General features: G+C 39.2%; 1 protein-coding gene across 2 annotated transcripts in view; it reads right to left on the bottom strand.

Annotated features, from left to right (window-relative positions):
* Positions 1 to 7,753: 7,753 nt before the first annotated feature.
* The window catches only part of CDH12 (cadherin 12), a 327,902-nt gene continuing 320,416 nt past the window's right edge, over positions 7,754 to 15,239 (bottom strand). For both annotated transcript variants that reach the window (XM_066579190.1, XM_066579191.1), the window contains 3 exons: positions 12,295 to 12,412; positions 11,063 to 11,314; positions 7,754 to 8,250 (listed from right to left, as the gene is read on the bottom strand). In XM_066579190.1, the coding sequence (XP_066435287.1) occupies positions 7,754 to 8,250; positions 11,063 to 11,314; positions 12,295 to 12,412 (867 nt within the window). The remainder of the gene's footprint in view (positions 8,251 to 11,062; positions 11,315 to 12,294; positions 12,413 to 15,239) is intronic.

Raw genomic sequence — 15,239 nt, 5'->3', positions numbered from 1 at the left:
TGCTTTCTTTGCTGCCTAACTGCACTATGGACTCATTTTGAGGTTGATAACAATCAGAACCCCTAAATCCTTCTATTCTAAAGCTCTGGATAACTCTGAAAAGGCAATAAAAAAATTCATTCTGATGATTTATTCTCCTTAAGTGCATTTTATATTTGGAAACATTAAAATGCTATTTCCATTGTGTTGACCATTTATCCAGTAAGGCTATTTTTTTTTCCATGTTCAAGACACTATCAGGAGTATTAACCTTATTTCACACTTTTGAAATCAATAAACAGACAATCCTTACCCGTTAAACCTTCTTCTATGTCAATTCTGAAAAAGAACAGGACAGACCCTTGTGGTACACCACTTGTAACTCATCCCTGTTCAGAATACACTCCGTTAACAACATTCTGATATCTATCTTTTAAACAACTACACATTTATTGGACTATGAAAGTTTTAAGTCCAATTTTCAATAACTTATCTATAAGCTTTTTATGTGGGACAGTATCAAAGGTTTACTGGAAATCAGATAGGCAATATTCAAGGCCCTACCTTCATCATTTTGTGACATAGTCAAAGAAATCAATTAGATCAGTTTGACATGATTTGTCCTCAGTAGAGCCGTGCTGTTTAGGGTCCAACCAGTTATTGGTTTTTAAGTGGTCAAATATTCTCTTTTTCAGGAGTGTTCCCATTACTTTAACTACTACAGATATCAAAGTAACTGGCCTGTAGTGTCCGGCTTCTTCTGTATTATACGTCTTGCAGATGGGTAGAATATTGGCCATTCTCCAATCATCAGAAGCATCACCTGCTAGAAGGGACTGGTTAAACAAATCAGTTAAAGAACTCCAATCTGTGATTGCTGTGCCTCTAAGTACTCCAGGCTAAACACCATCTGGACCTGTCACTTCATTCAACTTTAAAAGTGCAAGTTCACATAAAACATCAGCCTACAATATTGCTGGATCAGAGGCATTACAACTAAAAGCAATGCCAGGCCCAATCATATTATCACTCCGTAAAACTAGCTTCTGAAAATACTACACAAAAACTAGCCACTCAAATGGCCTGCGGCAGCCTTATCTCCACTAATATACTTATTATCCACATTTTTAATTTTTGCAGCTGCCCGTTTTTTTTTTTTATTTCTGTCACTAATATACCTGAAAAATATTTAATCCCCATACTTAATGGATTTTGTCATTCCTTTTATGCTTTAATTAAGGTTAATATATTTTGCCTGCTTCTGTATAATTTTATACAAATCTCCGTTTGCATCCATTCCCATTTTCTTTCAAGCTCTTATAGGCAGACTTCTTTTCTTTTACTATATTATTAATTTCTCTAGTGAACCAGAGTGGCTTATTTTTCCCTTTTCTTTTGATAGTTTGTTTGACATAAAGTTTAGTTGCTTAAAGATGGCCATATTTAATAGTGTTCACTGAGCATACATTTCTGCTTTCATTCCACTCTGTTAATTCATTCTTATTAAACTCATCCATATTCTTGAAATTATTTTTTCTGAAGTCTAATACTTTGGTTATAGTAAAGTATTTTTCAAAGTCTGTTCTTATGTTAGACCATAAGCATTGGTCGTTGCTGGGACCAAAATTCTCTTCCACCTTAACTTTACACACCAGATCCTCATTTTGTAATACTAAATCTAGAATGTTTTCTTCCCTGGTTGATGACCTTATAAGCTGTTTTAGAGATGATTCTTTTAGTGTATCAATCAAATTCCTGCTCCTATATGTAAGTGCACTAGGGTTATTTCAATCAACATTACACATGTTGAAGTCACTCATTATTACAATATCTCACTTTATTGTGATTTAAGTAATTTCATTAACCAACAGGTTACTATAATCCTCAGTCTGCCCCGGATACCTATATATGATACCAATTCTAATCACAGAAACTCAGAGAGTTTCCAGCACTTTGTATGCATTTTGACATGCCTTGACATGATTTTACATTATCCTTAACATTATTAGCTATTCTGCTGCACATTCATTTAAATCAAACTTTTCTGTACAACTTGTACCTAGGTATGGCTATTTCCCAATCATTGTAATCATTGAACTATGTCTCCTTTATAGCAACCCGGTCTAAATTATTCCTGGATATAATAGCCATTAGCTTGATGAGTTTGTTTCCTAAACTACAGGCATTAAAATACATTGGGGGAGAACATTATTTTTTGTTTTATTCTTAGTTAAATGCATTAATTTCATATCCAGTATTTATGACCACATTTTTAAAGATATCAATGCACCCCTTTATCCTAACTGGCAGGGGAGAGAAATCATCATAAAATAAGTTTGTGTCCCCTTCATATAGTTTAAATGTCTGTAAAAAAAATCAGAATTCTTCACCAGCCACTTTTTTTAGCTTTATTTAAAGGATGTAAACCAACCCTTTTGAACAACTCCATTTTAGACCTCCTACCAACATCATGACTTAGCAAATTCAAAACCTTCAGTTTTAGGCAAGCTTTACAATGGTGAGAAAACCCATTATTATGAAACCTATGAATTTTAATGGTTTCATTCTCATTTCTCTATTTTTACTTCTGCGATGCTGCGTGCCATCTCCTTTCTTTTTGAAGTATTGCCCATTGTCTTCAATGGGGCTGGCAGCAGCAGCTCTGGCCCCATTGAAATCAGTGGGAGAAGATCATGATCCTTTGCCGTGGCTGTAACAGCCATGCCGGGGGATTCCTTCAGTCCTGCAGTGATGTGAGGCTGTTGCATCCTGGTGTTTCCACATGTTCTCAATGGGTCTGGCGGTAGCAACACTGGCCCCATTTCATGTGAAAACACCTTGCATCCAGGGCATTTCAGAAGGATTGTGAGGGTTATATGCGGCAGTACATCACGGCCCCATATCGCTCTCGCCAGTATGCAGGAGCCCTTACACTGCTGTTGCTGTTGCAGTCACATATCAAACATTAATATTTGTAGTGACTTGTTCATCTGATTACAGACTGACAGAACCTCTGAAAATATATCGTGTTTGTGGGCGAAAAGGAATCAATTGAATTCCATTATGAATTTGTAGCCATGTAATTATCAGGTTACAAGAATGTCAAACATGTGCGGAAATGGCACTATAAACTTTAGTAATAACTAAATAAGTGTAACGGATTAACATGGAAGTAGGCTGAAAGTGGATAATGTAAGAGATTCAAGCTGTTTCCCAAGCACGTTCATACTGTATGTCCTTTAGAAACATTGCAAGCAAAGATTTCTAATGGAACAATATAGGACATTGTTCATTAACATTTACTGTACAATATAAAAATGTTGGTGGGCTCTCAGGAAACTAAAGAAGCCGAAGAACATGCTTTAGTTTTAAAAGCCAGAATTGCTGTCCAATGGTGTGCTATTACTGCTTGATAATAAATGGCCATTTATAGCTCATGATAGTGTTAATATCTAAGACTGGGATATTCAGAAACATTTTCTTTTCAGCCTGGGATTGGGAATTTATGATTCTCAGCTGTGTTCAAAGCTGAATAAACACCTGTAAGGCTTACATATCCAGTCAGAGGAACATGCTAAAGCATCTCTGAAATTCAGCATGCCTGATTCTGTATTTTCCCAACATCATCTGTATTTATCTAAAGCATAAAGTTACAGCTTCACGGAAATAGCTGAAAGATGTTCTGGGGTGCCGTAATTTACACAACACCCCACCCCACCCCAATACCCCACACCCCTATACATATAAGATAGTTGGCCCCTCTCTGTAAAATGGATGGATTGGTCTACTTTACTCTTATGTGTATAGGCCTTTTAAAGGCCTAGGACAGAACTATAATGTGCTAGTTTATCGGCAAAGTGCAGGACTTAGTTCAAAATGTATTGTCAGAGATCTCCAGCAATAGACATATCCGAGTGGCTCTAAAGAGGTTCAGGTATCATACTTTATGGTTTGGAAATTAACAGAGATTTGAAATCATATACTACACCTATAGGATTTTCCATGTTAAGTCAAAAGATCATTTTCTTGCACAGTTCTCCTTGTAAATAGGAATTCAATAAGGTGAAACTAATAAGTGACAGCTTAAATGCAAAATATGACATCATTCTTCAAAATATGCATTGTGGTCCATATTTATCTAACATTTGAAATATTCTATTGGGATATATAGCAACACCTCTGATATAATACTATAAATAAGTAAGGGGCCTTGTGCATAGCTATATTATGGCTCTGTATAATATGAATACATAATATGCCATCTATAAATTTATATGGGGCCCTACTAAACCTTCCTATGCCTCTGACTTAGGTTCGGGCAACTTTGGCTAAAGCGCACATTGCACAGCCAAACACTGCAGTATTGCCAGGCAGCATCACAACCTAATGAGAGGCAGCGCTGCTGCTTTGTGACTCACAAGTTGCAGTAAGCATGATCTGAGAATTATAAGAATTCATGCTGGTTTGGTTGTCTTATGGTTGTCATGTCACGGCTGTGGCAATTGGTGAACCACAATGCAGCCACAATCTTTTTCACTAGGTTGCAATATACTATGGCATGGCAGTACTGCAATCTTTGGTCCCACAATGTGTGAAGTCATAGAGTCTTAATGTGGAGTCATAAAAAGGCTTGATTCTTCACATACAATCTTACAGAAAAAAGTGTGTTTCATTGGTTGCTATATTCTAGAGCGCTTCTACAGGGTGAGCTCAAAAACGGTTCGTGATTTCAAGTAGTTATAAAATCAAAACTAATTGGAATATGTTTATAAATTTGGTGACCGCAGATAAATTAAATGAAAAAAAAAAAGTTCTCCTGCAAAATGTCTGCAATCCTCCTACAGTCAGAGGGGAATGTAATCAAAGATGGCGCTAAAACCCTCAGTAACGCAGCTGGTGCATGTCGGCAAGACAATGAAATGCGACTTGAGTTTTGCAGGAATCTCCATGTGTTAATGGAAAATAATTAGAGATGAGCGAGCACCAAAATGCTCGGGTGCTCGTTACTCGGGACGAAAGTATCGCAATGCTCGTGGGTTCGTTTCGAGTAACGAATCCCATTGAAGTCAATGGGCGACCGGAGTATTTTTGTATATCGCCGATGCTCGCTAAGGTTTTCATTTGTGAAAATCTGGGCAATTCAAGAAAGTGATGGGAATGACACAGCAACGGATAGGGCAGGCGAGGGGCTACATGTTGGGCTGCATCTCAAGTTCACAGGTCCCACTATTAAGCCACAATACCGGCAAGAGTGCCCCCCCCCCCTCCCAACAACTTTTACTTCTGAAAAGCCCTCATTAGCAATGCATACCTTAGCTAAGCACCACACTACCTCCAACAAAGCACAATCACTGCCTGCATGACACTCCGCTGCCACTTCTCCTGGGTTACATGCTTATAGCCTGAGCCAATCAGAGGCAGGTCTGACTCACACCCCCTTCACAACCACTGCCGGCCGCGCTGAACTCCGTCTGCCGGGACAAGGTAAGTATATATATTTTTTTTATTTTAACACATTTCTGGATGAATTGCAGGGAAGGGCTTCTATATTTAAGCCCTTCCCGACAATTCATCCCGCGCTCGCCCATTGCTTTCAGTGGAACTTGCTGTATTGCCGGCTCCATTGAATTCAATGGGCAAACATCGTTCTTCTCTGCCACAGCTGTTACAGCTGTGGCAGAGAAGAATGATTTGTCTTCTATATGTTCTCAATGGGGTTGGCGCTGCTGCCGCCGGCCCCATTGAGCGCATATAGAGAAGTGAACAGGAATCGCAGATCGCAGATAGGTGCGATCTGCGATTTCTGACTATGGCCTAAGAAGGACCCTTGGGGTTCTTGAAGCCTAAAATAACTGCTAACGCTCTCCCTATAGCAGCTCCGGCATCAGCAGCACTGTCCCTGATCTCTGTCAGAATGCAACTGTGGCGAGCCGCGGGCGGGCAGATTTTTATACTCGGGTGACACCTGATCTCGCCAGCCACGCACTGCAGGGGGGTGGTATAGGGCTGGAACATCACAGGAGGAAGTTGTAATGCCTTTCCTGTCTTTCTATTGTCCAGCAAAGCGCGCAAATTTCTCAGGGAAGAAAATGAAAGTAACTCGAACACCGCGTGGTACTCGTCACGAGTAACGAGCATCTCGAACACCCTAATACTCAAACGAGTATCAAGCTCGGATGAGTACGCTCGCTCATCTCTAAAAATAATGTTAACCTGTTGTCAAAGATCATTTTCAGTAATGAGGCAATCTTTCACATAAGTCTAAAGGTCAACAGGTATAATGTGAGGGTATGGGGAGTAAGAATCTGCACGCCACTCTGGAGGTTGAACGTGAAGCCGTAAGCTCAATCACACTGGATGTACTGCAGAGAATCTGGTCCAAGCTACATTATCACATCAATGTTTGCCAAGTAATGGGGGGGGGGGGCACATCAAGTGTGTGTGATAACAACCAATACCACATGTAACTTTATAAGTTGATGCAACTGTAGACAATAAGAATATTCTAATAAAGTAACATTGCATATCTGTTGGAAATCAAGGACTGTTTTTGTACTCACCCTGTATAATAGTCTTGAATTATGACACACATGACCCAGCATACTACAGAAGAAAGAATGCACATGACTCTGTAATATACTGTAGCAAGGAATATACTAGCAGTAGCCTAGTTCGGGTGATGTGTCCTACATCCACTCTACAGCTTCCATGGAGAACCTGGGCGTATGGAGACTTTATTGATAATACCTGTTTGAATGTCTGAATATTGGTGTAAATCCATTTCCATGACTGCAAATTAAAAAGCATCGGTGTCTATTTTGTTTACTGCATGTGCTTTGGTGCTGTTTGCACCCAGTTTGAACTTTATCAATTTAGTCTTCATGTAGATTTTCCTATTTTTTTCTGCTACCCTGCTGTTTGCAATCCACTCAGGGCTGTAACTATAGGGGATGCGGTTGCATTCTTAGGGGGCCCATAAGGTCTCTCTTCTCCATATAGGGAGCCCAGTACTATGAATAAAGCATTATATTTGGGGGCCCTGTTACAGATTTTGCATGGGGGCTCAGAAACTTCAAGTTACACCTCTGAATCCACTTATCCACTTAGAGGTGGGGGAGCATGTCCTGAGCATGCCGTTCTGCTGTACTGGTCGGGATTTCTTTTTTCACACTTCATATACTACCTTGCATAGCTCCGCTCTAATCGACTGCAAAGCAGTATCTGAATGCCTGTCCCTCTGTTGCATGTAGTTACTAGCAGTGTCCCCGTGTCCCAGTTACTAGAGAAGCAACCACAGGCAGTGGATTACAAAGATGCTGGAAGGGAGACCCTAAGTGGCAGCCACTTCAAGCTTGATTTTCAGTGGTAACAAACAAACATTTTAATGCAAGTATATTACATAAACTGATGACGCACACATAGGCTCTTACATGAAAAGCTGTGTGAAAAGTAAGTTACCACTTAATACTGCAAATGTGAAGAAAGAAAGGTGTTCCTAGGCATCCCAGCTGACTTGAGAAACATTTTATCTTCCACCGTAATGCCAGTACATGAAATGTATCCGTAGTATCATCTCAGTAAAATGCCACACCTGAGTTTTCTTACTTTAATGAAAAATAGCAAAAACATTTTTTTATTTCATTACAGAATCAATCTTTCAGCTGTGAAACAAACAAAAACTGACAGTATGATAAATATTGTAGCATTTTAATATAAAACTTTTTTTTTACATAGTCTAGATAAAGCTTTTTTGATTGCTTGCCATTTTTGTAAGTTAAGTGATTTTGTCTTTCTTGAAATTTTCTTCTCCAAACATCTCTGCCAAACTTTTAAACTGAGGGCCCCAATCACTTAAAAAATCATAATCCTGATCTATTTCCATACTAGGTGACTCTATAGAACTAAGTGATTCAGCTACAGATCCAGAGCCTTCATAGGCATATGTTGCTAGTGAGTCATATGGTGGAGCATTTGGATCAACATCATGCTCTTGCAACCTTTCATTGATGAAATCTCTGATGTCACTATTGTATTCCACTGGTGGTTTTTGACGAGGCAAACGCAAAGGTTCCGGCTTTATGTCTCTGCGTCCTTTATTGTCTTCTATCACCTTTGGATTTCTTAGGGCACCGATGTCAAAGGCCTGAGTGTCTTCTTCTCCACCTCCCTCATCATCATAATGGATTACATTATCCCTTATGTCTTCTTTTGAGGTCATCAGAGCATCTTTCTTTTTCTGCCTTCTTAATGCTACATAAAGTACCACTATAACTAAAGCAAAACAGAAAGATTGTTACAATGGTTTTGTTATGTTACTTAGTGAACTAATACTTGCTGTAAAGTGTAACAGATGAAATGGAAAAAACTTTCAATTATTTATGTAGTATTAAATATATAAAACTTAATCACCATTTGCTTACAGTAAATAGAAGTTTTACTTTTTTTCTGTGAGAGGACCTGCCAGCTTTCCTGACATTTCTGATTAAGTAAATACTGAACTTGCATTCTCCATGTAATAACAGTTCTGGAGAATCCTTCTTGTAACTTTGCAGTGTGCCATTCCTGCCATTCCTCCAGAGTATTTATGAATGAATTGACATCTGGGTGTTACCATTCCCCTTGACACAGGGGTGTGACCTTACACAGACTGACACTGTGAGCAATGATTGGAGAGTGTGGGACTCGTAGCCCCAACTGTCAATGTATTCAGACATTTCTAGAAAGAATAAATGGGGAAAGGCATAATGTAGACTTAAATGGCACCAGTCACATCCCTACAGCACTATAAACTAAGTTATGCTACTGTTGGGGATGTGGCAGGTAGAGTGATGTATTTTTTTATACTCACCTACTCCCACAATTCAACGCTATCAACCAGTGAAGTATGCGCAGCACCCGAATCTGACTTTTTTCATAGTCCCATGCGCATGCTCTACCATACACGTCTATGGGAGCACAGAACTCTGAAAAGAATGAGATTTACATGCTGCATGCCCACCTTCCCAGGTGACAACAATGAATTGTGGGAATGGTGACTATAAAACAATACATCACCAGGATTCCTGTTACATCCCCTAGAAGCACCATAATTTAGTTTGCGATGCTGCTAGAACATGACAGGTTCCCTTTAAAAGAAAAGATGCACCAGAATTGTTATTTCATGGAAAAGAAAATTATATATTAAAACTGACATGTCAGAAAACTGTTATGGAGGCGCAACCCTCTATGTGATGGTGAAAGCACTTCTTTTTTATTATTTCACATAATAAAAACCAGCAATTGAAAATGCGTTTTGGGGATGAACCCCTTCGTCAGTTCGGCTGGATAGGACAACAGGATGCCTGGGGGTGACACGATTCCAAAGGTGTTTTGGATGTGTCAGAGGTCCTGTATGTGCAGGAGGACAGGGGAGAAAGAAGTGCTTTAACGCGTTTTCATTTGCTGGTTTTTATTTTGTGAAATAATAAAAAAGAAGTGCTTTCACCATCACATATTGGACCTTTATCTTCATCTTCTAGCAGCTTAGAGGGTTGCGCCTTCACACCAGTATTTTTCTATATCTTTTTTGCTACACTCACGCCCACCCAGGTGGAGCTTCATCTGGTTGGCAGCATCTCCACCATTCGAAATACTCCATCATTAGAAACACTTTGTACTCCAGAAATATTCCGACACCCTCACTGGGTTTTGCTCCACCTTCCTTTTTCATCTCTTTTACTCACATGTCAGAAAACTGACACGACCAATCTAAGGCCAGATGCCCACAGATGGATTTTTGCTGTGGAATTCTTGGCCAGATGCCCACCGTGAATTCCACAACAATGTCCCTCCATAGCAAGCTATGTTAAAAGAGTCTTACATGTCTATGAGTGGATATCATTGCGATTTTCCGCTCGCAATAGAAAATCGCAACATGCTCTATTTGGTGCAGAAAATCGCATGGGTGGCTTCCATTGCAGTCAATGGAAGCCGTCCGATCTGTGGCGATTCCAAAAGGCCAATTTTAAAATGCGCCAGATCCACATCATCACCGGAGCAACGGCGTGTCATTCCCTGTACTGCACATGCGCTTTGGCCGAGACACATACAGTGGATCTGGACAGGTGAGTATGTGTCTTTGGCTGGGCACTGGGTCTGATTCCACTGCAAGATTTCGCAGTTGGAATCCGACCCAGCCGTGGGCATTCAGACTAAGGGGTTATTCTGGATAGTTTACAAAAAGCGTTTGCCCATCCAGTGGATGGTTGAAAACTGATATATCAGTGTGGGTCTAACTAATGTTTTAGTGCTATAATATTCAGTGATTCAACTTGTTATAGCAACAACTATAAAAAGTTTGTTTTGACTTTAAAGGCAGGTAGAACACAGAGCATATACAATAATAAAGAAATAAGGAAGAAACAGCATCTACTACCTACAATACAGCAATAGATCAAGCCAACTCCATCAAAGGCTCCAATGCTGTGCGGGTCAAAATAGTGTGCACAATACAATGATGTATATACAGTACATGGACATCATAGCTGGGGGTCCCTATTTATGATCCAGAGGTGCAAAGCAGCTAACAAATTAAGTGGACCTAGATCGATCCATGAATTATATATGCATGGAAAAACCACGTGCATTATAAATACATGGAGAAACCACTTGTTATATTAGTTGTGTGGAGATATGGAAAATGTTCTTGTTTAAATATTTTTGACTGCTGCTGTGTAATACATATATATGAAAAAATGGAGGTGTTCTAAAACTTTTAACCAGCAGTGTATCTGTACGTGTGTATATATAGCCACAATCAAGATTCTTTAAATTGTCCTTGTGTGAATAATTTTGATTGTAGCTATACATATATATATATGTGTGTGTGTATATATATATATATATATATATATATGCGATAAAAATCATTCACCCAAGAACAATTCAAAAACTTTGACTGAAGCTGTACAAATGCACTACTCGTCAAAAGTTTTAGAACCTCAGTTTTTCAGTTATTTTTACAATTTAACACAATGTAATTTTTAAAAGTACGTTAATCTGCACGACATTACTACATTTACGTTTGTTCTGTAATTTATCTTACCTAAAAGAATAATAATGCACAGCAAAATGGCTATCAAAGCACCAGTGCTTAAACCAACAGGTAAAAAAATAGCTTCCACATTGCAGGACAGGATCGCCCCTCTTGAGTCACATCTGCAAACTCTAATAGTCAATGTGCTTGTACTGCTTTGGATAGGGTAACTGCTGTCTTCAACCACCACTGGAAGTAGATAAAACTCTTTATCTCTACGACTGTACCCATGTCTCTGTGCTTCAATGCCAGCTGAGTTATCTGTAAAATAAAAACATTGGAAAAATGAATGAATTAGAGATTTTTCAGATGTTTTAATATTCCTTAGGAAGTTTGTGGTTTCATTAATTTGAGGGTTCAAATTAGTTCTATTTATTAGTACATTATTATAGAGATGAGCGAATATACTCGTTTCGAGTAATTACTCGATCGAGCACCGCGATTTTCGAGTACTTGGGTGAAAAGATTCGGGGGGTGGGGGAGGCGTGGCGGTGCGGGGGTAGCAGCGGGGAACAGGGGGGAGCCCTCTCTCTCTCCCTCTCCCCCCCACTCCCCGCTGCAACCCCCCACTCACCGACGGCGCCCCCCGAATCTTTTCGCCCGAGTACGGAAGTACTTGAAAATCGCGGTACTCGGGCGAAAAAGGAGCGTGGCCGAGTACGCTCGCTCATCTCTAATTATTATGTATGTTATAAATTCAGCATACACTGTAACTGAACCTCAAAAACATATTTCTTTGTAGCAAGAGTGCAATCATTGGTGGGCATCTACTGGGCCATAATCTTCTATATTTGCCTATTAGATAATAAGCCAATGACAGCAAGCATGGTGACAAATACAGATTAAATACTGAGGACCATACTGATAACATTTGGTTGCAGTATAATCTGTAGCTTATCTGTATTACAGATCCTCATAATTGCACGTTTTAATACGCTTGAGTGAAACTGACCTTAACTTGAATTTGTGAAGTGGATTACTCTAATACAAAACTATTATAACCATTTTGTATTTTTTGCTAGAATTTCTAAAAAGTAGATTTATTTGTCAAACTTCGAGATAAGCTTTCAAGTGTATAGATTTTGTTCTATGCATTTTATAGGCCGTGTTAGGGAATAAATCTGACATCATTCCCACAGTGTGTGAAAACTTTTATCAAGATGTGGTATTTGTTTGTTCTGTAGATTTCTAATGCATGCAGCTTTTGGAGAATATAAAATGTATGTAATCATAAGTCTTACTTTTATAGTCATGGATGGTAAAATTGGGATTTGTCAAACCATCAGGTGGCAGTCTGAAGGAAAATTTCTGCCCTGCGGGTGACATGTCTCTGTCAGCAGCACCAATAATTTGGATGATCTGAAAGGAGACAAGCAGGCGGAAATCACACACCCGTCAAAACATTTTTTATGTAACCACTTTGTACAATAGACTTCCTCACACAAAAGGAATATTTATTCTAAGATTTACAGGCTTTTAAAGAAAAAGGAAAGAACAAAGGCAAGCAAAGGAGAGTGAAATTTAAGTTGCATTGACAGTACAACCATGCTCTTCAGTGAAACCACTAACTATGACACCCATGGCGACCAGGCAGTAACCACTTCTAATATTAGAAAACAGATTTTAGAACTAAAACTTTCAATCGCCAACTTTGTTATTTATTTTGTGTAAATCATATTAATTCAGATTAATTTGCAAGTCTATGTTGAGAAGCAAATATATTGTACCTAATATTTGTATGTATATACACGGCAATACAAGCTGAACAATACCATTCTGTACTCATTCTGTCAGACCGCTCTCAAAGAGCTCATTCTTTATTCTCTCTCTAACCTCTTTTTAAGGCTGAACTATGGTAAATTGAAATCCTGTTTGATTTACATTTATTTTATTTGTTTTTTTGAATATCAAATTAGAGGTGAGAGTGGCTATAGACTGAGCTGTCTGACAGAATGAGGACAGAAAGTTACTGAGCACTTTGTATTGAGGTGTATATTCATGCAAGCTGGAGAAGCCAAAAAGGTATTCGCTTTTTCATGAAAACCAATGGCAAATCTCTTTTATTTATAAAAGTACATGGAATATAATAAAAAAATTGGCTTCAAAAGTGGCCATAGCCTCCATAGGGGTTACCGGGCTCTCTAAAATTGATGGCCTATCCTTAAGATAGGCCTTCAAAATAAGATTGATGAAGGTTTGACTTTCAGAATCCCTATTATCAGCTGTTAGAAGGGGCTGCAGCATTTGCCCCTTCACTGATTACCAGACACGGCTTTGTATTTTTAGTAGCAGCTGTACTTGGTATTGCAGTTCAGTTTCTTTAAAGGGGTTTTGTCATAAAAAAAAAATTCTATGCCTACCTATTCCTCCCCAGGCAGCCTTCTAACCACATTTTCATGTCACCGATCTTCTGGTTCCTCCAGTCCCCCGAGTCACGTCATCTCCAGCCGTCTGGATCCTTTTCTTACTGTGACATTACGTATATTGCTGGCATTCTGTTTCCTGCCAGAAAAAGTATGCTATGTCGCTAGTGATGTAGCATTCACTGCCTAGCAGGGAATGCCAAATCCTCAACAGCCTGCTTTAGCAGGACTGTGCATGTGCGACATCTCCCCGCTAGTATTCCATATGAAACACTAGTGGTGATATATGGCGCATGCATGCAAAAGAAGGCTGTCAATGATTAAGCATTGCCTGCTAGCAGTGAACGTTACATCACTCGTATCTTTCACTGCCCTGCAGAAAGTGAACTGCAGCTAATGGACGTTCCAAAACAGGAAGAGGAGGATCCGGACGTCTGGAGGGGAGGTGACCCGGGGATCGGAGGAGCCAATAGAAGATAGGTGAGTACAAGATGGGATAAGTAGACTGCCAGGGGAGGAATAGGTAAGAATTTTTTTTTTTTTCTAATGACAAAAGCCCTTTAACTTCAATGCCATAAAGCTGAAAAAAAAACTACAATGCTGTGCTACAAAAATACTGAACACCATGACCCTTCATAAAGCAGATTTGAATGAGGATTAATAGTTTGATCACTACTGATCTAATATTCAGAGTATACCTTAAAGGGAACCTGTCATGTCTCTACAGCACAACAAATTAAGTTATTCTTCAGTTCCTCTCTGAAGTTGGCGCACGGCACAAAGATCTGACTCCTTTCAGCGTCCCATGTACATGCTGTCCCATAGATTTGTGTAGGAGAGCGCATGCAAGGGACACTGAAAAGAGTCAGAGTTTTGTGCCATATGTTGAGTTCGGAGGGGCGCAGTACTGGATCATGGGAGCAGGTGAGTATAAAAAATACATCATCCGGCTCCATTCACCTCCCCTAACTGCACCATAACTTATGAATTGTACATCAGTTTTAAAATACTGAATAATCCCTTTGACTAAAATAGTTGTATTCTTCCTTACGGAGGGTGGAGATTTGGTTTGTTCTAATAAAGAGCTTCAAATTGGCTCTTTCACTTCACACAAATACTGAATTATTGCAAATGATTAACTTTTGTTTGCCTGCAACCCAACTAGAAGCAACACATTGCATAGGGATTCATGCGGCTCTGTTGTTCCCAGGCAGGTGGCTCTCAACAACAAACCACATGTTAGTTCTGGTATTATATTACCTTAGAAATTAATTCATACATGTTCATTTAATAAAGAAATATAATATTAAATGTAAGACTGAGCGTTAGAATTGTATGCACAACCCAACTGATTGTTATTGGATACACAGCTAAGCCATACTAAATAATACCATTTTAATTCAAGTTATTGGACAGTATGGTAATTAGTAATATGAGGCAGGCTTATCAAGTTGTTTTGGATTGTCAATAGACCTCCTACTGTCACGTTACAGATAGAAAAATAGAAAATTGAGGAGCTTTTCTGTCTCTGCCAGTAGGGATGTTCAGACTTTAAGTTTCTCCAGGCTCCACATGTTTAAGAAATACAATTATTCCTCTACTCGTTTTTTGCACTAGGGGTTAACTGCCTGGGTCCTGCCTGACTGCAACTTAGTTAGGATGACATATTTATTATAATAATTGTAACAATCATATTTAAAGGGACAGTCCAACATTAGAAAATCAGTCCTCAGGTTGTGTGGCATTGCAATTTAGCTCCATTTACTTTAGTGGAGCTAGGCTTCAATACCAAACACAACGCATGGACCATGAGGCACTGTATC

This window comes from Eleutherodactylus coqui, chromosome 9, assembly GCF_035609145.1.
Source record: "Eleutherodactylus coqui strain aEleCoq1 chromosome 9, aEleCoq1.hap1, whole genome shotgun sequence".
NCBI lineage: Eukaryota > Metazoa > Chordata > Amphibia > Anura > Eleutherodactylidae > Eleutherodactylus > Eleutherodactylus coqui.
Note: the sequence above shows the minus strand (reverse complement) of the source record. Positions and strands in the feature narration are given on the sequence as shown.